Genomic DNA, 20,997 nt, shown 5'->3' with positions numbered 1-20,997 from the left:
CCCACTCTCTACCACCCAGCGCCGTGCGCCCTCTAGCGGCGCGGACGTGTCACAGCAGCGCTATGAAACGACTGCAGTGGTTAGCGCTGTCGCGGAGCGGCGCGGACTTTGCACGCTCTCCCCGTGTCTCCTCCCACCGTCCATCTTTCACCTTCATTACAAGTTCTGGAGGCCATAGGTTCATGATACATGCTGTGTTTTTTGAAAGGCGTTTCAATAATTAGCACTCATTTAACACTCTCACTCTCACTTTGTATAAAATCCAAGTTGTGAACCACACAGTTTGGTAAGAGATGTAATTAATAATCAAGGTGAATGAATAGACTCAGTTAATGATTCTTCATATTCCCATTATGAGATAGCCTGGCCTACTGAAGGCATATACACTGCAGAGGAACGTTGCAACTATATTAATGAGGTTTAAAGAGATACTGAGGTGTCTGTATTGATATACAGTGTATAAATTAAGTAAAATGCCATATGCTGTTCTATTATGACCCCCCGAGCCTCTCAGGTCAGTCAAAGAATATGTGTTCTGTTTAAAACCAATCTTAATGCAAACTCAAAACAATTTCACGGAAAATAGCATAAAATATGAAACTACATATCTATCTATCTATGTATACATCTATCTATATTAATTGGTATCTAAAAAAAAAAATGATAGGTGTTGGAAAGAACCTGCAGATAGTGTTGGACTTCTACTAAAGCTCTTAACACTGTAAAACATATATTAATAAAAATAGTACTTGTCAAATATTCAAGATTCAGCTGTCCCTTTGGGCTCAGTCCATCAACGCATTTCACACAATCCAAATCTGAATGTCCTTCTTTTGTGTGAGTGTCATTCTTTGGCCAGGTGAATGCTAAAGCCTCCACAGCATTTTGCAGCACTTGTGAAAAAGGGGTGGACAATGACACGCAGTATGATGCTCCATAGGCTCTGCAGCCAGCAGGTGCCCACGCAGATCCACTGGATACAGGGAGAAACCATCCTGTCATAGAGAGAAATATAAAAATTACAGAGAAAATCATCCATCTAATGCAGATTGGAAATGCATTCAACTCCTGGGGTATAATTAATTTAATGTTGATCACTCAGATCATGCGAGAGCATAAGAAAGGTATCCAGATCTAAACGTACCAGATGTGAAAGCAACTGAGGATGGCAAAGAGGAGACCAGAGATAACTGACACCGGAATGGCCAGCAGCACTGTGACTATCCTGTAGATCCAAATCCGGGACACCTCGAACAGGGCGTTGCTCCAGATCCACACTCTGTCCCCACTGCGCACTGATACTGGCTCAGCAATCACATCTTCAAACGTCACCTGGAGACACAAGGAGCGAAGTGGTGTTAATGTTGCAGGGGTGAATAGTTTGATCACACTCCTGTAGGGATCAATTAAATTCCAGCTTGTGAATGACAGCTTTTTGCTTCTTCGTGCCAAAGGCTAGGTGTGATTTTTTATTAATGTTTTTAATCAAATGGTCCATAAAATAAAGTTCATTCCAGTTTCTGCATGAGAATGTAATACCTTGAGGCAGTCATTGATACCTCGGGGGTCTCTGACATTGATCAGAGGCTTGGTATCGCTGATTTCCACCAGAGTAGAAGTATGAATGTTTTCCTCTTCTTCCAAAGAAGGAGGGGCCCTCCACAGCGTCTGAGGTTCCTCCCCATTATCAAATTCTTCAGGATCACTGGAGTCGGCCAAGTCAATCTCTACTTCCTCTGAATCTTCCCCTTTCATCATGGTGTCCACCCAAACATGCAAAGAGAACACAACCTAAAAAGAAGAGAGTGAATGGCTGTGTCTTCACTAACAGCTCAGACTGAGGCCACTGACTGGACGCTTCAGCTGGCTGTGTGCACTGAGTTATATTGGGAATGTTACAGTGCCCTGGATGGCATTTGCAGTTGGTTTCTCAAGTGAAGATCATTTTCATGTGCTGCTAGAGGAGAGGAAGGATAGGAGGGATATAAATACTGTGAGCTTGGAGATGGCTCTGATACACCCCAGTGGGAACGCAATCAAACACAGAGAGAGAGAGAAAAAACACGAGACAACTGTGCAAGCATGTGAGCAAATATAGTAGAACATGTTCCAAGAATATTTGGTGACAGATATTTTTGACTCAGTTGTGGCAAGGTCCAATTAAACTTTGGCACAGAGCGATGTTTATGTTGAAAAAAAGGCTTGAGTTGCAGGACAGCTCTGCCTCCCTCTGGCCTGTAATGGAAATGGAGTCTCCAGAATATTTTTTTTTCTCCACCCGTGAAATGAAATGTGCACGACCCTAACAGTGTTGACGCAATGATTCTGATGCTTATCCATATATTTTACTATTTTTTCCATTTATTTTACACCATCTTGTTTTGGATCCTCTCAACCTCTCAGTATAACAGGGAACTATTGAACTGATGAGACTCACTTTGTCATTAATTAAGACGCATAAAAAATTTAATGGTATATTTTGGTACAGGTCACTCAATTGCATAGTAAGATACAAACTACTTTCTATAAAAGTGCAGAATGAAGGAAGGAACTGGAAGATTACACTGAATCACTGATAGCAATAACAGAAGTGTATTCTAATTCCCATTCTTTATTAGTTGATTTTGAGGAAGATAAACTCAAGATAGAAGATAAATTCCTCTCTTTTGATAAATAATAGATTCATTTTAAAACTCTGTAATATAATGACATTTAACGGTATGATTTCCATGCAGTCTTTACACCAACAGCATCAAACACACTCCAGAAGCAGCTGGAGATATACTGTACTGCATGCTATCACAAAGTCCTCCTCTACAGGTCCGGATACAGTGAAGAACGCTCTCTGCTCTCTGTTTGGTTAGAAAGGACATTTCGCAACATGCTTTTAAACGAAAACCTTTTCACCTCTGTGAACCTTTGGACTTATTAACCCGACATCCGCACTGCTATTAATAGATCAGCGACAAATCCACAAAGTTAAACCTCATCAAATTAGTCACAGCTAGCAGATCTTCATCACAAACCCATTTCGTATTGCTCTCATCATCCTCTTCACCAGGCAATGACCCAGAACAGCAGCTGGCAATATAACGTAAATATAAGAGACCCCTGGGCTTCATACTTAATTTCCATCTGTAAAGCCTGGACACCCTAAAAATTCATTTGAATTGACATTTTGTTTTTCATTTTTGTGAGGGTGAGTGCAATGAAACCGATTTGAAGAGCCGTGGAAGGTAAATGTGTTTTGTTCAAATAATTCAGTCTCCATGGTAATGATCATTCCTGCCTGCTGGATCAAGACAGAGGGAGCACACAATGTAACGATGGCAGAGAGTTTCCTGTGTCACTGCAGGAGACCAGGGTATGCTAATGGAGTGCACACCTTGGCAGATGGGCTTTGTTTGTGTCCGCAGCTGCACAGGTGAGGTCAGCGGCAGCGTGAGTGAGTGTCTGTGGAACAAGAAGAGAAAGAGAAGAGAAAGACACATGTTCCAGCTAATTGCTCCTCAGTGATGTCACTGGAGGGACGGGGATGTAGGGTTGGTGGAGGGGGGGAGTTCAATGGATTTCAGCTTGACGGTCTCCGGAAGTACGAATCACGGTTGTTCTAAAATGTTTGGTTTGCAATTGTTTGCTATTTTGACTCTGGTATGTAGCAAACAAGCCCCAAAAAACTTAGTTAAGCAAAAATCACAATTTTGAAATGCATCAGGTATTCATTTTTAATTTATTAAAATTTTTATAATCCAAATCCTATCAGGACAGCCACTGCATTTTGTTTAAAATGTGATTAAATCCTGAAGGGTTGATGAAAGTATGTGAAATAGATGTCTTCACTCACTTCAGATTAGCAAGAAAAGTGGCAGGCAGCATAGCAAAGCCAAAAAATAAATAAATAAATAAAAAAAACTAACTAAAAAATTAAAAGGATCACAACACGATAATACATAATGCAACAATATGCATTCATAGTCATAAACCAGTTTTGTCATTGTTTTTGTATATGTTGTGTGCAGGCATCTAACCAGTGCTTTAGTTTAACCCAATTCCCAGCTGAGCTCCCTCTGTCCCCAAAGGCAGCAGCTGATATTGGGCATGAGTGATGCCAAACGGTGTGCTGCTCAGCACTTGTCAGTCCAGCTGTTTTCAGTACAACAGGTCAGACTGATTTGTCATGCAGTTAATATCACAATCACTAATCTCCATCTCCACTCGTTGACATATATTTATGTCTGTGCATCAAATCTCTGAATTACAATGTCAATAAATGCAAAATTGAAGTTTCCCATGGACATTAAATCAGCATGAATGCCTTTAATATAGACATCTAAATTCTGGTCCATCTGCAAAGGGTTCACTGTTCACGCAGGAATGACTGCAATTAAGTTATTGCAGTAGCTGAGATGAGAGATAAGCAAAGCCTAGACCAAGAGCTGGGCTCCTTCAGGTAAAGCTAGGCTTTTCTAATGTTGTGCTGACCGAAGCGACTGGCAGGTGTAGTTGAAGGTGGCATTCCCTCAAACATGCTCATATGTCAGAGAGACAGACTGAGATCTGCATAGAAACAGCGGAGTTGTAAGGAAGAGATGGCAGGTATAGCTGGATGTCATCAACATAGCAGCCATATAAGAAGCTGTTGTTGTCAACAAGATGGTGCATATCACTGGGGCTCCCCAGAGGGGAGAGGGGTGGGGTAAAGACATTTGACCTTCCCTACTGTTGATGGTAAAATCGGATACATTAAATTTTGTCACTTACAGTTTGCTACACAATGACAAGACAAGATCAATAAAATGGTTCACTTAGGGATGAATTGAAAAGAGCAATGTGACATTTTGAGAAATGCGTTTTCGATATTTTGTGTTGAAGTTAGATTGATGTCTCTTGTGTCCCTGTCGATACAGGAAGGATGACTACCATCAAGCCTTGCTTTGACCAAAGATAACAAAATCTCTGTATGTGCTCACTACTGATTACCAGGTTATATCTTGTTTCTTTCATCCATGAAAAAAATCTGTTGTAGTTTTTTGTTGTTGTTGTTGTTGTTGTTGTTGTTGTGTTTTTGGAGCTAGTGTTCTCTGATTTGCACACTATCACCTCATGCTGGATTTGTTCTTTGATTAGTCTATAGGACTGAGCTGGACTGGACTGGATTTGACAATGTGCGGTGTGAGGGCAGTTGAACAGCTCTCATGATGTCCACGCAGTTTTGAAGAAACCCTGACCTTTATTGTCGGAGGTGGATGATGTGGCTCCCTAGTCAGTCATGAAGCCATCAGTCACACCTCGCTTTGATTTCTCTGCAGTGTCTCTCTCATTGTCGCTGTTTGTTCAGCAGCAGACAAACTCATCAGGTTTCAAGTAAACATACATACTCACATATTCGGTCTTTTCAGCAGAGTTGCAGATGAATAACAATGGCTCAAGGCACGCGTTCTTCTTTTCAACGTAGACGGGGTTTTTGTTGGCTCTACGATGAATATGCTTTACAAAAGAGATGGCCAGTGACAGTGAGAGTGGGAAGTGAGGTGGGAGGTCTTCCAATTCAATTAGCAACTTGTGAAAACCGCTCAGGCTCAAACACTCTGTGGACTAAATGGCACACTGGTGGCGGGGGGAGGGTGATGAGACGGGCAGTCAGTTCTTTGAAGTGCACTTGCATCAACCTTATCTTTCATATCAGTTTCTCCCACACAATATGTGAAATGTGCCTTAACTGATTAAATCTAAACTTCGTTTTCAGTTTTCTGAGGATAAATCCATTTGTTTCGGCACATCGACACTCAGACTTTCCTAATTCTTTGTGTCAGTATAAAGGACATATTGTCTCATTCCACACTGTCTTGTGAAAACAGTAATGAAATATTCAAACCCAAGACTGCGTGTTTTTATCGCTGTGACTCATCTAATGGAGATATTCCAGATTTCTAAAAGATTTAGCGTGGCATATTTTCAAACTTTTGGTTCTCCCTAAGACATTAAGCCAGATCATAAAAGGACACAGTATTATTTTGCTATTGGAATAATTTTCATGTCAACAAATGACTTTTCCTTATTTTTGATGTCATTCTCTAGATGCCTCTATTCTGGCAGCCTGCCACTGATATCCCAGTGCAAGCAGCATCAGTGCTAAGAAAACAGCAAAACTGGGGTTATATTTGCACCATTCTCCCTCTAATCTGTTCAATGTTTCGGATTTATTTCTTTAAATGTTGTTTACAGGTTTTGTGTAAATTTAGATCAGTGTGCTCTTTTCATTTGACAGCAATTATCAGCGTGTTCATCCAATATTATCCCTTAAATCTAATCTCTGTGGGAGAGCTGCACAATCCCTAAAAATACTATCACTGGCAAAGCATGAAGCAAGTGTTTCAGTTGACTGATCCGTGTAGAATATACAATGCACACACATATACAAACTTATTTTTAAAACGACAAACAATATATACAAATTTGATGTGTATTGATTTTGACAAGTAAGTGACATTCATAAGTAAATGCGATGAATGATAAATTCTTTGTATTTAATCTGCCAGTGGAAACATATTAAAGGGGTTTTATTGACAACCCCTTCAGCTGTTATGAAATGGTATTTTCTGCTTATATAACTGGGCTCAGTCTAACTCAGGGTTTTGACAAATGGACACAGAGTCAGATATACAGTACAGTTTGGATACACTTGAATAGCAATTTTTTTTTTTATATAATTTTTATCCTGCTCAGAGAGGGAGTGAGAAACAGGATTTCCTCTAGTCAACAGGTCGCTCAAACCATTTGGCACATTTATTCAAACCAACTTACAGCTCAGGGATTTTAGGCCTGGATATATAACACATTTTTTTAAAACGAACGCTGGCTGTGGACAGACATTGGATATCATGATCATATAGTATTACTTCTTTATTTTTAGGGGCAGTTCAGGTGGAATGAATGTCTCCAACATAGGAGAGATTACTTTTTATCGTTAAAATTCATATATTTTTTTACATTTGACATTTTTGTTTTGTCTCTGTATGCACTGTATTGCTTGCTGAGTCATTACAATAGGAAATAATGATTACCCACTATGATACACATAAATGATTAAAGTAACCAATGTTTATTTGCACACAAAACTTAAAGCAATAAGAAACAACAGATGATGTACCACTTCTCTGAGTCCAATAAATAACGTTTACAAAAAGTCCTGCAACATAAATAATACATGACAACATTGAAGTGCTTAATATTCACTCATACAGAGAATATCGCTGCTACATCAGTACATGAAGACAAGTAATCTCTTGATTTTATAGATACTGTTGCATTCTCAGTAGATTGTGAATGTCTTTGTTTTGAGGCAACAGTAACATATGTTAACTGGATGTACTGTTGTGACTTACTGTATTATGTAATGACTTTTGATGATACAGATGTACTGATTGCAGATCAACAGTAGCTTTGCGTTTGCAACTTGCAACAAAATTAAATGAGTCCCTGCTTTACTTCCAATTTGGCCACAAAAACACTAACAACAACGAAAAACTTTCTCAATTAACTTATGCTTCCAGTATTTTTTCTGAGTGAGGAGACGTAGCTTTGTCAATAACAGTGGAACAGCGGTGAGGTACCTAACTAACTGAACTCCTCTGGGATTTGCCCCGGTATCCTAAAGCCAGGCTGACCAGTCTGATCTAGAGTGCTTCTTGGACTTGATGTGACAACGCTTCCTTGGGTCTCTAATGTGCAGCTGGTCCTGTGGAGGAATTGTAGGAAGTTCTCATGGCCCGAGCCCTCGTGGCTTGAGACTGCGAGCTCCACTGGACGGGGTGAATAGCAACGCCTGAGCTTACAAAGCTCCTCCCGGATCTGCCGGTTGAGGAGCCCGTAGAAAAATGGGTTTATAGCAAAAGAGGAATATGCCAGCCAGGTGACAGCTTCCTCAAGGTCCTCAGGGATCGTGGATGTTGCATTTATTGTCAAATGGAGGTGGAAGGCAAAGTAAGGCAGCCAGCAGATCAGGAACTGGCCAACAATGAGCACCAGTGTCAGAGCAGCTTTGCCTCCCCCAAAGGGCCGATCACGCATCATCCTACGTGGGGCATTGCGGGTAGTTATGATGGTCGTCTGGCTGTTTATTGAGTCAGAGCGGTGCTTCAGTTGACTATTTGTCCATGAGGGCAGAGGTCCATGCTGGCGGGCAGCCACACGGGCGACCTTATATACATTACAGTAGACTGCGAAAATCACAACAGCTGGCAGGCAGAAGCATGTGACACTAAAGAGCACAGAGAAAATTCGTTGGTGATCACTGCGGCCCCAATACAGCAAACAGCGTGCTGCACTGATGTTGCTCAGGCTGCTATAGGATGGCCACCCAAACACTGTGGACAAGCCCAACACGGCAGAGGCCACCCAAACCGTAACCATGACAGCAGCAGTCAGTTGCAGCGTCATCTTAACCTCATAGCGCATGGGGTGGACAATGTAGTAGTAACGCTCTACGCTGATCGCTGTGATGGTGAAGATGGAGGCAGCTATGAGGATTACATTAAGGAATACGTGGACCTGACACTCCAGCACAGTGAATACCACGCCAGCAAAGTATGGGGAAGTAGACACAATCCCAAGGGGCATGAGCAACATGGCGCACAGCAGGTCCACTGCACACAAGTGACAGACAAAGGCAAATTTCCTGAGATGAGGGGCTTTCATGACAACAACCAGAACAGCAGTGTTGGCCAGAAGTGCCAGAACATTCAGGGTCACCATGAAAAATATCCCTGTCAGGTCTTTGAAGCGTAGCTGAGGATTGGGAAGGGTGCCCAGGTGTCTGCTGGGAGGCAAGGGCATCGGCGCCCAGGCAGTGGTGCTGTCGTTGTAGTCAGAGGTAGGATATGAACTGTTTTGCTCCATGATTCATAATAAAGGCTTCAAAGTGTGCTTCGCTCTTCCAGACTCCCACATTGTTCAGTGTTCAGGCCAAAACATTCTTCAAACATCAAATGAAAGCTTTTTCACACCTGTGAAGAGAAATTTACTTCAATTAATTTATGAAATTCATGTTCAACAAACCAAAAATATATAGCATTGCGCAATTGGGAAAACAGAAAAAAAGATATGACCTGAACACTGTTCAAATGCTGGTAGTAGTAATAAATAACCTTGTTGTTAATTTAAAGTCGTATTTGTGTCCACCTGATGGAAAGGACTACTAAGCATTCTCCACTGAGCTCTGATTTTGGACTCCACCAACTCTTGAGGGATTTAGCTTTATCATCATTCCTTCTCCAATATGTCCACTAGTTTGTCATATAAGTTTGACCTTTCACATACAAGTAGCTGTCGGATGCTTTGGTAATTGACAATTGACAGTTTTTGATTGTAGCTTCAGTAAATTCTCAGTTGAAAACAAAAGTTTATGTTACATTATACAATTAAAAAAGATTGTATGACATAAAAATTGAGTAATATTTAGCAGTACTTAATGTTTATGTTGGCAATTTAGTATTGGACCATAGAAATAGAGATTCCTCAGGAACAGGAACTCTAAATAATACTTTCAAAATGAAAGACCAGTTAAACATTCACTGATCCCTGTCTGGGAAAAATCTGCAGCTTTTAAACTAATTCAACGATGAAGGTAATTTACATAACCGACATAACTCTGATGACATCACTGTGACATCATTAGCATTGATGAAGCTCCACAGAAGAACTTTTTTTTCAGGCTGAGTAGCACTAAATAGACAAGTAAATGTATCTCACAGTAACGGATATACTTTTCATAACTGTAAAGAGAGCACATGCATGCACACATCTTAAAGTGGAACGGTTACCAATAACTGGTCACTTTATTTGCGTGATATTTTAAAGGCAACGGTCTCGCTCTGTCTCTCTTTGTAGTGAGCAAGAGACTTGATCAATAGGAATAATTCATGGAGGACACCCTGTCTCTCCTCCATTCGTCCTTATCCTTTTGAAATGAAAGATAATGAGCGAGCTTGTTTTAGCCCAGCTGCAGGAAACTGGCTGGATTTATTAGTATGTGTTCAGTGTCACCCTGCAACACGCCATCAAAGAGCAGACCTGTCACTGGAACAGGAACTCCCCCTTCAGCATCAGAGAGCATTTCTTATGAAACAACCAGCTTGTGCATGAAGTAAATTTAATTGAATACACCCTCCTGCTGTGCATTGAAATGTGCCTTCCACTGTATGTACCCGTCCATCCTGTGCTCATAATCATAATCAGGTTTTAAATGCATGAGTGTGGAGGATGCTGTGTCCTAAATACATGTGCCTGGCCACTGCCAGGGATCCACTGATGCGCTCTCCTGCTGTAATCTGCTAGTGGACAGCTACTGGCATGCCACAACTGTGCTGGGATTTATCCCCAGTACATCAACACATGCATGCACGTTATGTAAGGGTGTTCTCGTTTTCATCATATTCCAGTTTCAGCAAAGCATATGCCCCATCCTTGAAGTTCATGTTGTACTTTTGAAGAGGGGAGGGGAGAGGAGAGGGGGGCATTTTCCTCCACAAATTTATGTGGAAATATTCAGCTTTTATTGATTCAATAGATAGAATAAATGCAGTGATTTTTCGTCTGCCGTCTTGCTCTCTATTGTCATTTTTTAAGTAAAAATAAAATTAGACCAACAAGCCATTTGAAAACATTACAATGAGGATGAGGGAATTATGCACGTCCTTTAATCCTAAACAAATCTATGCGACTGTGCATTTTTGCCCTTACTGTGAATCCCCTTAATCCAACTCTTTGTGGCACACTTTTTCATTTTACTAATCATTTAGTTGTATGTGTGACACATTCAATCAATATGTGATTTATTGTGATGAAAAAATATTATTTAATTATACAAATATATTTATATATATCTATATATGTAACAAATAATACATTTGAAATGATATTTTCAATTTCATTAAACAAGGACATAATTGGTCATTAGATCTTTGAGGAGAGAAACAAGAAATAAAATAGCTATTTCAATGGTTTTAAATATTTGGAGATTATAATAAGAACATTCAGGTAGGAGACAAACCTTAAAATAGTGAAGGACCAGGTCCTGTTCCATCCACACACAGTGTGAATTTGATTTAATTTGATTTTAATTACATAATGAGGCTAGGTTGAAAAATCTGTCTTTGACTGTACGACAAGTTGAAGATTAGTTGTTGTTACAACAATTTTAGTCCAGTTTGTTATCTCTAATGATTATTATAATTTTTTTTTTTTACATCTTACTATTTTTCCTAATGATCAACAATATCATTAGCTCCCTCAAATTGATAAGATGATTTGGAACCCTCATGTTTGCAAGTTGTCAGAATTTTAACAATATGATAAGACTTTAAAAAGCAGCCTTAAATCTACAATTTATGTGTTTTTCCTTAGAGAAGAGAGCAGTGTTGGGCATCAGAGCCGTAGTGGGTAGCACATGTGCCCCAAAAACAGAAGGGTACAAGGTCGTCACCGGCGACACTGGTTTGGGTCTGGTCAGTGTCATTTGCCAAATGTCATTTCTTGTCACTCTTCAAGCTATCTAGGAAAAAAAATATTTACAAAAAAGAAGCCAGAAGTCTTAGAGAAGTAAAGGTTGCAGGGATCTCAGAGATAATCCCATACAGAGAAAAGCACAGAATAGCCTCCCACAGATTTTAATTACTCATCTGATATATCATTTATCTTAATTTCTTCATTGACAAGCATCAAAGCTTTGTACAATGGTCAAAATTAGGTTTGTCCCTTCATAACCACTGACTTTCTCTGATCAAGCACAAGAAAGTAGCTCTTACGATTTGAAAATTGGCTGTAGCTCCACCGCAGATTTCCTTTGAGTCTTCCAAATACTTCCAAAGTAGTCTTCTCATGACTCATCTCCAAATCGTTGAAAACCTCAAATGTTGTTTCCAGGTATACAGAAGTGCTGATCCCCCTCAGACTCTCTCTCTCAGGCACTCTGCTGCCCGGCTGCAACTTTTACTGAAATCTTTAGCCAAAAGAAAAAGAAAGAAAGAGGATACTTGAAAAAACCCCAGGGAGAGCTGATACTGACAGAGTGAGGTGATGTGTTGAGTCCAGTGAGACAGTACAGCTAGCCTGAGGGGAAATGAGGGGGAGGAGCCAGCACTTGGTAATTGTTCACATCACGTCTTTCAAGGGAGCATGACTCTATAATACCATCGCCCACACAGAAACACACACGCTGTCTTTCATCAGGCAGTATGTGGCAGTGACTGTCACACACACTCCTCTTCTCCTGATGAGTTTCACAGAGAATGAAGACCCTGAAATATTTCTTGGACTCGATTGGTTCATTCACCATTTCACACAAACAAGACTCTCTTCTTTCTGTTGACATAATTCTAATTCAGTGATTTTGGAACAGTAATGTCCATTTCACAACCGTTGTGCCCCTTGGGCACATTAGGCAGAGCTCAGCACTGACATCTGTTGGTCACTGAGATATAAAACCATATTCACGTTTATGAGCTGTAATGAGAGGGGCAGCTGTTGCCCGGCAGTAAGGTTGTGGGTTCGGTTCCCAGCCTGGGTCCTTTCTGTGTGGAGTTTGCATGTTCTCCCTGCGCCAGTTTCCTCCCACCGTCCGAAGACATCATGTTTGGGTTAACTGGTGACTCTAAATTGTCTGTAGGTCTGAGTGGTTGTTGGTCTCTGTTGTTCCTGTGATGGACTGGCAAACTGTCCAGGGTGTACCCTGCCCTCGCACAATGTGAGCTGGGATTGGCTCCAGCACCCCCTATGACCCGGAAGCGGTAAGGGATGAATGAATGTAATGAAAGGACAACAGCTGAGGTTTATTGACCCCTCATGTGGTGAAGCACAACAAAAAGAGAAGTGGTGCATTTGATTTTACAGGAGGATTCATGATCTCTATTAGTACCCTAAAATTTCAAAAAATAAAAATAATAAATATTAGTTATATATATATTAAAAAGACAATATCAGATCAATATCATTCACCATTTTTAATGCTTTGGTAACTATAATTTTGAACATCTCTTACTATTAAACACACAAAGGCCAACAGATTATGGAGTTTGACTTCACAAACTTAGTATTTAGACACAGCTACTTTCTACCTTAGACTAAAGAAATACTGTTGGTTGTACATGTGACGTTTTATAGCGCTGTACAAACAGCTTTGTTTGGTCACCAGGTTAGACTTTACACGTTTGAACATACAGTACAATCAGCAAAAAACATTAAAGTAAACAAAATATATAATTAGATTGAACTATATTTCTAAAAAATGCGACTTGTCGCACATTTCTATCAGAAATTTAAAACTGATGACCAACAAATGAGAGTAGAAGTGAAATGCTATAACTGAGAGCCATTTCCAATTGGTTCATTTTCAGGCAAGAGTGCAGCATCTTGGCAAAAATCTTGATCAACAATCGTCTTGTTTTCAGCTTTACCCAAACCCAACCTCTTCTTTAATAGCTTGTCCTCATTATTCAACTTTGTCCGGATTGCAGTTTTTATTTGGCTGCAATCAACACCAAACTTGGCTGCCACATGATCTGGAAAAAGAATCATAAAACATTTCATTTTCCTTTTCCTGTATGTAATTCATGCAAAATGAGCAGGGCAGTCTGCTAATAATTTCAGCAAATGACCTTTATCTTACCAATTATACTTCTCAAGATGTCAGGTGGGAGTTGAGGCTTATGACAGTCCTCTCCTGTGAAAGTATTTCTCCGGCCCTGTAGAGAGTGTGTGGCCAATGTTTCTCTGTCAAAAAGTATCATCAGCAGTGCTGAAGTGTACTTCTTGTAGTCCGCAATCTCTGCAATGCGTTCATAGAGGTTTTTTTGGACTCGAAGATTCTCGCCAAGAAACACAAAGTTGTGCTTGTCCTGAGGGCAAAAAAAGAAAAATCTAAGTTTTAAGTGCTGATATTGAGCTAGTTTAATCTTCGTCAAAATGAGAAGTCATGACCTCTGGAATGTTATGGATCGCTCCCATCTCTGTTTTAGGATCAGCCAGGAAAGGCATGGTTTGATCGTGAGTGTTTTGTGGTGCGATGACCGATGACTCGCCTCCTTGGAGAACATGATCCAAGGTGGCACGCAGTTCGTGTGCTGTGTGCCTCATCTGCATCATGAGAGTGTTCATCTCTGAAAGAAGTGTGATGTTAGTGCTATTGCCATGGAAGGAGGAATATGACTTAAATAGTTAAAGCTGAAGTTTGTGCTGTGGCCACGCTGGAAAAACAAGAAATTTCTAATGCTCCAAATAAAATCAATTTAGTTTAGTGAACGAGTTGAAAATTAAGAGTCCTTACTGGAGTGCCGTTTGTGTAATTAGTACCACTACCAGAAGGGGGAGACAAAGTTTCACAGTGCTGGTTTAAGATTAGAACGTTTTAAGTTTACATCGTAGGATCAGAGCAGATTTTTGTGGAAAATATTACATCCCATTAATATAATTTGGCCAGACATTTAAATATTTTAAGATTAAGAAGAAGAACGTCTAGAGTGATCAATGTAAATCAGTATTGATTATAAGAAAAGTAAAAATGTCCCTGGAAGAAAATCTCTGTTTAAATAGATTATCACCAAGTATGTTCTAATGCAGAAAAATGTTTGTAGATTATAATTACTATTAAAATGTAGAAGTGATCATGTAAGTATATTTAGCATAAACATAGAGTTAATTCTCAAGAAACTTCTACAAATTAATTGAGACCCGTATAAAACATTGAATCTACAGCTCCTGGACTCAGCTGTAGATTCTTGAAAGACGTTTGACTTCCAAGAGGCTTCGTGAGATGATGAAGTTTGTGAAATTTCTTCAAAAGTGCACAACTTAGTCCAGTTGCCCAAGATTCAACTTTCTCAGAGATGTATGACCTGAATAACTGAGAACCTACAGAGTTATACACTATGAAGAATGAAACATCATCTTCAGTCTCTTTTTGTTGTTGTTGTTGTTTTTTGTCCGAAAACTTTTTGTTTTACATTTTTGTTTTTTGTTTTAGAAGTTGTTTTAGCTTTTCAATGTAATTAAAGTTTAATCTGCAACTGGAGGCATGTTAATTTACAGAGTGCAACTTTTTCTTTGTGTCATTGAATTCCCATATTTAACATCACAGAGAACATGAGCTCAGGTGTAGCACACTAAGGCCAGAGTGGGACACATACAGTAAATTACAATGACGGGTATATTCTAAGCATGATAATAAACAAGTCATCTTTTTTTCTCCCACCAACCTTTCAGCTCCCTCAGCTCCCTTTCTGCCAAAATCCGACATCTGCGTTCATATTTCAGCTGTGCCTGGAGTTGCTCTATTTTCATGAGGAGACTGATGGTGTCTGTCCTAATGCCTGGACTTGCAATATTTTCTTCGTCAAACTCAAAAGTCTCATTCTGCAAAAGGAGAGTAAATGAGATCAGTGCATGATAACGCGAACAATGCAAAGAAGCACACCTGTTCCTTCACCTCGCTGTTTGGAAAAGGTGAGTAGCTCCTGACTCCTCCTGACTCCTCGGCCGGTCTGTAGTTGTCCCCCGTTGGATCGCAGCCCAAGTCGAGTGAATCCGAGCCGATCTTGATCATCTTCATCGGCGGCTGTGCGGAAATCGTCCCTGGCTCTCTCTTGGGTGGCATAGTGGTCAAATAAACAAACCGGCCAACAAACAATCAATCTGCAGAGAGTAGAGACTGATGGTCAGATGAGCCGGAGTGCATCGCTTTTTCTGCAGGCAGGGGGGGTGAAGTCAAACTTTGAGTCAAACTTTGGTTTAGTCGTCTTGTTTTTTTACGGTCATAAACAACAACTCATCTGTGCTGCACAATAATAATAATGAAAAAAGTTAATTACCCCCACCCTGCCTCTCCAACCCCACCTACCCCCCGTACAGCCTGCCTCCACCTGGACAGCCTTTGGGGCTCTGTGCTCCCCCAGCATCACGGTGTGTCCGTCAGCTGTGTTCAGAGGAGGCTCACCTGGCCGATCGGCTCCACCTCAGGGAGAAACTCTGTCGACACTCACTGAGGACCAACACAGCGCAGTAAAGGGGAAATACTGCGTAGTTGAGGAAGTAGTAGTACTACAGTAGTACAATACAAAGGTCCTCATACAACTGCGGCTCATTTTGAACAGCCGCACAAAACGCTTGCGGTTAAATGTCCGTGAAATGGTGCCCCTCTGCGTCTAATCTTTTAGCCATGCGTGATACGCATGCTAATAAAATGACATGAAATCTAAATTCCATTTAGATTTTTTTTTAGAATTGTGTGCGGAACAAATGTGCGAAAACTTTTTCCCCGAGGGAAGAATTTTCCCGAGTACAGTTTCCTGCGCGTGTAAAATTCTTAAATTGACCAATGGAAAGCCAGTGTTTTTACAAAAGGCGGGGCAAATGGAAGCTGAGCCAATCAGCGCTGGAGCCAAAAAGAAACTTGACTAGTGTAGTTCGGTTGGCGTGCACCCATGTGGGATCAGTGTTGATTGGGGAGGAAACTGTTTTACTTTGAAACTGCTCGTCTGGTTTGTCGCCATGTCGTCGTCTTTTTTTATAAAGTCAAAGTCAAACCCCAAACTATCCAAAAAGGGGAAAAATACAGCCGGGACCAAACGAAAGGCAAGTTAATTAGGTTGTTAGCAACCAAGCTAATGCAGCAGGTTAACTCCTGCGACTTACCTGCTGGCTTTCACGCTGTTTCGGGAAGTAATTTATGCATATACATATTGTGTTCCAAACCCTTTGTTTTTGGTTGTTTGTTTGTTTTTTCCTCCTACAGGCCGATCGGGACTCCGGGGCTAAGAGCAAAGTGCAAGCAAAGAAACCCAACTCCAAATACAACGTAGAGATTTCTAGCGACTCTGACACCGAGGGGTGAGTTTCTGCTGCTCTCACGGATGTTCGCTCTTCGGTGGCAGGACTCTCCAGACCAGCAACTGTGAACTTGTGCTTCTTTACTCAGTCCCACAGTGCCCAAGAAAAGGCAGGCCAACGAGGAAAACGAATATGACGAAACGCCACAAGAGAAGAAGCTGAGATTAGCCAAACTTTACCTAGAGCAGCTGAAGGAGGAAGGTGAGCTTGTTGTAGCCGTGATGGCCAGACATCGCAGTCAGTGAGTGTGTACTGAGTTTAATGTGGCATGTCTGTTGTCATCAGAGGAAAAGAGAGCAGAAGAAGACGACTTTGAGACTGATCTGATTGCAGGGAGACTTCAAGAAGAAGTGGTGAAGACTGTCGTTCATAATGAAATTAATCTGGGAGCTCGTTTTTCATACATGGGTCTGTAATTTTGATGTGTGCGTGTTGTTCTCCACAGCTTGAACAGAAAGGAAAACTCCAGAGACCTATTGCCAAAGATGTAAGTGTGGGAATTACTTTTATACAAGGAGAAAGGGAAGTGTTTAATAACAATCTGACTTTGATGTGATTTCCTCTCTGTGTTATAGCTCATAGCACCAGATGCTTCAGAGATCCGACTGTTAAGAGGACACAAACTTCCCATTACCTGTTTGGTTATTTCGCCTGATGACAAGTACATCTTTTCAGCTGCCAAAGACTGCTCCATCATTAAGTGTTAGTATACACCGAAGCACCGTAAAGCCATTGTCTTAAAGTTCAATAATGAATGCTGATTATTTGATTTCACAGGCTGAGATCAGTTTGGATTTTTTTTTCTTGTATATTCAGGGGATGTTGAGAGTGGCAAAAAACTGCATACAGTACATGGTGGAAGAAAAGGTACAGAGGATCGACATGTTGGACATACTGCCCACATCCTGTGCATGGCCATATCGTCAGATGGAAAATACATGGTGAGGAGTTCTCTCTCTGGATATTCCCTTTTTTTTTTTTTTTTTTTTTGTTAAGTTTTGAGAATCCAGACTTGCAAAGAGCCTTGTCATATTGTAACAGCACCATTGTCCTCTTTTTAGGCCACTGGAGACATGAACAAACTGATCATGATTTGGGAGGCAGAAACATGTAAACATCTATATAAATTCACAGGACACAAAGGCCCTGTGTCGGTACGCCGTTCCTCTTTCACAAGCATTCTTAAACATTTTTTTCTAATGTCCGTCCCTGAATCATGTAAAATGTCATTCCTCTCAGGGGCTTTCGTTCAGGAGGGGGACTCATGATCTGTACAGCGCATCTCATGACCGCTCTATCAAGGTCTGGAATGTGAATGAGAATGCTTATGTAGAAACTCTGTAAGTAACTGAGAAGATGATTTAACTCTGTGATTTATGCCTGCATTTGTCTTGAATCTCAATTTAATTTTGATTGTGAATCTCTTTAGCTTTGGGCATCAGGATGCTATCACAGGATTAGACAGTCTGAGCCGTGAGCGGTGTGTGACTGCAGGAGGACGGGATCGCACTGTGAGGGTGTGGAAGATAGCCGAGGAGTCTCAGCTCGTCTTCCATGGCCATGAGTGAGTTTCTTTGTCTGTTTCCCTTGTTTCTGTGTCTTTTACCTATAATTTTGAGAAGGTTCACATACAATTGAGCAGTATAGTAGTTAGGCCTTTGTAAAAATGATCGATTTAATGTGTAATGATTTTTCCTGCAGAACATTAATACAAAATGGGACATTATTTCAACTTTGTGAAATATTATTTTTATTTAAAATTGTTGAACTATTTTTTTTTTTTTTCAACAATTTGGTTCTAAAATTCATATTTGTGCCGCAACCTCCTGTGATGCCTACAGACATACATATATTCTGTCACCTTATTATTCTGCCCTCCTACAGAGGTTCGATCGACTGTATCCAGCTCATAAACGAGGAGCACATGATAACGGGGGCTGATGATGGGTGAGACGACAGCAGCACTTTAATTTTCTGGGCTCTCACTGTGCTTACACATCCACTCATGTGTCTCATCCATGCCCTCTCTCACTTTTCTGAATGACCTCAGCTCTTTGTCTCTTTGGAGTGTCAACAAGAAAAAGCCTCTCAGCACTGTGAGGCAGGCTCACGGTTGCCATGGTGACGCAGAGCTGCAGCAGCCTCACTGGGTCGCCTCAGTTGCGGCTCTTCACAACTCGGATACCGTCGCCTCAGGTGGTTTTTGCTGTGAGAGTCACACTTACCAGCTTTTTAGTAACACGTATTAGGATGTGCAGAAAGCACTGAACCCTTTTTCACAGTTTGTACAAAAGCTAACTTATAAAGTTATAAAGTTGTAAATAAAACTTGTATTTACCTAAACTGCTCTTATAATGCTTTTCTGTCTATGCATAACTGTTTTTTCAATATAGGTTCACACAACTCACAGGTGCAGCTCTGGAAGTGTACCCAAAACTACCGTGGGCTGGAGCCTCTATTCAACGTGCCAGTGGTAAGCTCTCATTAGCTCTTCTAATGAGTAAAAAAAAAACAAACCAAAAAAAAAACTACACGCACACGTTTACAGATATTGCCTGGCAAATTCCCCATTTGCTGTTTTAAAATATCTTTTTGTCTTCTTTTGCTGCCAGTCTGGTTTTGTTAACAGTCTGAAGTTTTCAAACTCTGGTCAGTTCTTGGCTGCAGGAGTCGGACAGGAGCACAGGTAACTATGAACTAACGCTCGTTGTTCAGTAGTCATCAACAAATATATCATTTCTATAGGGTTTAAGGTCAGTGACTGAAATGTCCACTAGATGGCACTGTTAATATATTTATCAGTCTTTGCCACGTTTGCTCAAAGTGCATTTTCCTTTCCAATGCAACATATGTTTTGTTTTGTTTTGTTTTGGTTGAACAATGGTATAGACTAGGTGAAGACAGCCCACACACATTGTTGTGAATTTATCTCACAGGGGTCACCAGATGAGTATTTACGCTTTTAGCCATATTTCATGATGCTTTCATGATGTCACCTCGCCTCAGTCTGAATGCAGGACAGTGCTCGGTGACCTTTTTAAAGACATTTTCACAGTGGATTTGATGACTAAACTTGGATCCATATAGAGTAATTTGATCTGCAGTTTAAATAAAAATAAAGATTTTATTTGTTACAAGGCTTCTTCTGATACTGTCAGCTAATTAAAAAAAAACACTGCAAAAAAGCTCATCTTAAAATTAGAATTCTTGGTTCCGGTCATTTCCAGGATCGTCTGTAACAGAAATCCCAACAACCAGCCTCATTAGGTCAATCTAAAGGCATCCAGCCTTGACCTGGGTGTTATTTTGTCTGCCTGATGGACATCGATTCACTTCTCCCTCAGAACTTTCTGTCAGATTAAAACTAACTCAAGTAAACTGAAACTGCAAAGAAGAGTTCTTCACAACACAGGCTTTTATTAGTTTTCCTGTTTCACATCACGCATCAAAGTCTCCAGTGAAGATGTAGTCTATTTGTGGCTTTCACTCTTCAATTTCTGTTTGCAATCCTTCAGGTTGGGCCGGTGGTGGAGACTGAAGGAGGCCAAAAATGGGATCTATGTTATTCCTCTCAAAAGGAAACCTTCCAATCCAGAAGAGACAAAGATGACTGATTAGTGTATTTTCTTTTGTAAATTAAAGATTTAAAAGCTGCTTGTGTATCACGTCTTTCTTTACCCACCAGATTATATTGTAAGTAAACCCACTTCACTGAGTTAAGACACTATTTGAGAGACATCTATTTGGCTGTGTGTGTATTTGTATGTATGTATACAGTTATTTTATGGGTTTTCTATTTGCTGTGTAAAGGGGTTAAATTGGGGATTAATCCTGGAGTCAGTCAACCTGTCAGAGCCAAATGCAAAACTGCTTTGAACTGCGGAGGAAAATCTTAATTATTGGCAGCACATGAACAGCGTTATTTAGATCACACACAAACATTTGCATTAGCACTTGCATCAGATTTCCTGCAGGTGTACTCTTGGGCTTTGGTAGAAGTGTAACTTCCCTGATCCCTTTGTGTTTTAGCTCTGGTGCTTTTACTTATTGATATATGTGACATGAATTTACAGTCAACAGGGAAACTTTGAGGCCTGAGCAGACTACCAGTTTACTGAA

The 20,997-nt window shown here is 40.5% G+C and overlaps 4 protein-coding genes across 7 annotated transcripts; 1 reads left to right on the top strand and 3 right to left on the bottom strand.

Annotated features, from left to right (window-relative positions):
• Nucleotides 1-170: 170 nt before the first annotated feature.
• Nucleotides 171-1,844, bottom strand: cav4a (caveolin 4a). The gene is made up of 3 exons (XM_029502610.1): nucleotides 1,540-1,844; nucleotides 1,145-1,332; nucleotides 171-995 (listed from the first exon to the last, which is right to left on the bottom strand). Exons 1-3 carry the CDS (start codon nucleotides 1,756-1,758, stop codon nucleotides 845-847), a joined length of 558 nt encoding a protein of 185 aa, XP_029358470.1. The 5' UTR covers nucleotides 1,759-1,844; the 3' UTR covers nucleotides 171-844.
• A 5,773-nt stretch (nucleotides 1,845-7,617) lies between these two features.
• On the bottom strand, nucleotides 7,618-8,898 carry LOC115044139 (probable G-protein coupled receptor). The gene has a single exon (XM_029502998.1). It carries the CDS (start codon nucleotides 8,896-8,898, stop codon nucleotides 7,618-7,620), a length of 1,281 nt encoding a protein of 426 aa, XP_029358858.1.
• Nucleotides 8,899-12,816: 3,918 nt separating this feature from the next.
• Nucleotides 12,817-16,257, bottom strand: LOC115043936 (uncharacterized). 3 transcript variants are annotated; one of them, XM_029502727.1, is made up of 6 exons: nucleotides 15,912-16,257; nucleotides 15,479-15,684; nucleotides 15,249-15,405; nucleotides 13,975-14,153; nucleotides 13,664-13,892; nucleotides 12,817-13,556 (listed from the first exon to the last, which is right to left on the bottom strand). In XM_029502727.1, exons 2-6 carry the CDS (start codon nucleotides 15,644-15,646, stop codon nucleotides 13,354-13,356), a joined length of 936 nt encoding a protein of 311 aa, XP_029358587.1. In that variant the 5' UTR covers nucleotides 15,647-15,684; nucleotides 15,912-16,257; the 3' UTR covers nucleotides 12,817-13,353. The 3 variants fall into 3 exon arrangements, with proteins under 3 accessions (XP_029358587.1, XP_029358585.1, XP_029358584.1); XM_029502725.1 differs by having other exon boundaries at nucleotides 12,818-13,556; nucleotides 15,986-16,256; XM_029502724.1 differs by having other exon boundaries at nucleotides 12,818-13,556; nucleotides 15,890-16,255.
• Nucleotides 16,258-16,468: 211 nt separating this feature from the next.
• Nucleotides 16,469-20,532, top strand: rrp9 (ribosomal RNA processing 9, U3 small nucleolar RNA binding protein). Of its 2 annotated transcripts, none has more exons than XM_029502514.1 (15): nucleotides 16,469-16,623; nucleotides 16,784-16,878; nucleotides 16,967-17,079; nucleotides 17,164-17,231; nucleotides 17,324-17,365; nucleotides 17,454-17,580; nucleotides 17,695-17,819; nucleotides 17,940-18,032; nucleotides 18,118-18,218; nucleotides 18,308-18,442; nucleotides 18,763-18,825; nucleotides 18,929-19,074; nucleotides 19,272-19,351; nucleotides 19,491-19,564; nucleotides 20,394-20,532. In XM_029502514.1, the coding sequence occupies exons 1-15, from the start codon at nucleotides 16,540-16,542 to the stop codon at nucleotides 20,494-20,496; spliced, it is 1,449 nt and encodes a 482-aa protein (XP_029358374.1). In that variant the 5' UTR covers nucleotides 16,469-16,539; the 3' UTR covers nucleotides 20,497-20,532. The 2 variants fall into 2 exon arrangements, with proteins under 2 accessions (XP_029358374.1, XP_029358373.1); XM_029502513.1 differs by having other exon boundaries at nucleotides 18,929-19,086.
• Nucleotides 20,533-20,997: the final 465 nt, after the last annotated feature.

The sequence above is a fragment of the Echeneis naucrates genome, chromosome 5 (assembly GCF_900963305.1).
Source record: "Echeneis naucrates chromosome 5, fEcheNa1.1, whole genome shotgun sequence".
Taxonomy (NCBI): Eukaryota; Metazoa; Chordata; class Actinopteri; order Carangiformes; family Echeneidae; genus Echeneis; species Echeneis naucrates.
This window is presented reverse-complemented; position numbering and strand designations above follow the sequence as displayed.

Coding starts and splice junctions, on each gene's coding strand:
- cav4a (XM_029502610.1), bottom strand. CDS start 1,758: ATGATGAAAGGGGAAGATTCAGAGGAAGTAGAGATTGACTTGGCCGAC. Junction 1,333..1,539: donor GTATCAATGACTGCCTCAAG/GTATTACATTCT, acceptor TTGTGTCTCCAG/GTGACGTTTGAAGATGTGAT. Junction 996..1,144: donor CTCAGTTGCTTTCACATCTG/GTACGTTTAGAT, acceptor TCTCTATGACAG/GATGGTTTCTCCCTGTATCC.
- LOC115044139 (XM_029502998.1), bottom strand. CDS start 8,898: ATGGAGCAAAACAGTTCATATCCTACCTCTGACTACAACGACAGCACC.
- LOC115043936 (XM_029502727.1), bottom strand. CDS start 15,646: ATGCCACCCAAGAGAGAGCCAGGGACGATTTCCGCACAGCCGCCGATG. Junction 14,154..15,248: donor GGAGCTGAGGGAGCTGAAAG/GTTGGTGGGAGA, acceptor CACTTCTTTCAG/AGATGAACACTCTCATGATG. Junction 13,557..13,663: donor CATCTTGAGAAGTATAATTG/GTAAGATAAAGG, acceptor TTCTTTTTCCAG/ATCATGTGGCAGCCAAGTTT.
- rrp9 (XM_029502513.1), top strand. CDS start 16,540: ATGTCGTCGTCTTTTTTTATAAAGTCAAAGTCAAACCCCAAACTATCC. Junction 18,826..18,928: donor ATAACGGGGGCTGATGATGG/GTGAGACGACAG, acceptor GAATGACCTCAG/CTCTTTGTCTCTTTGGAGTG. Junction 19,087..19,271: donor CGCCTCAGGTGGTTTTTGCT/GTGAGAGTCACA, acceptor TTTTCAATATAG/GTTCACACAACTCACAGGTG.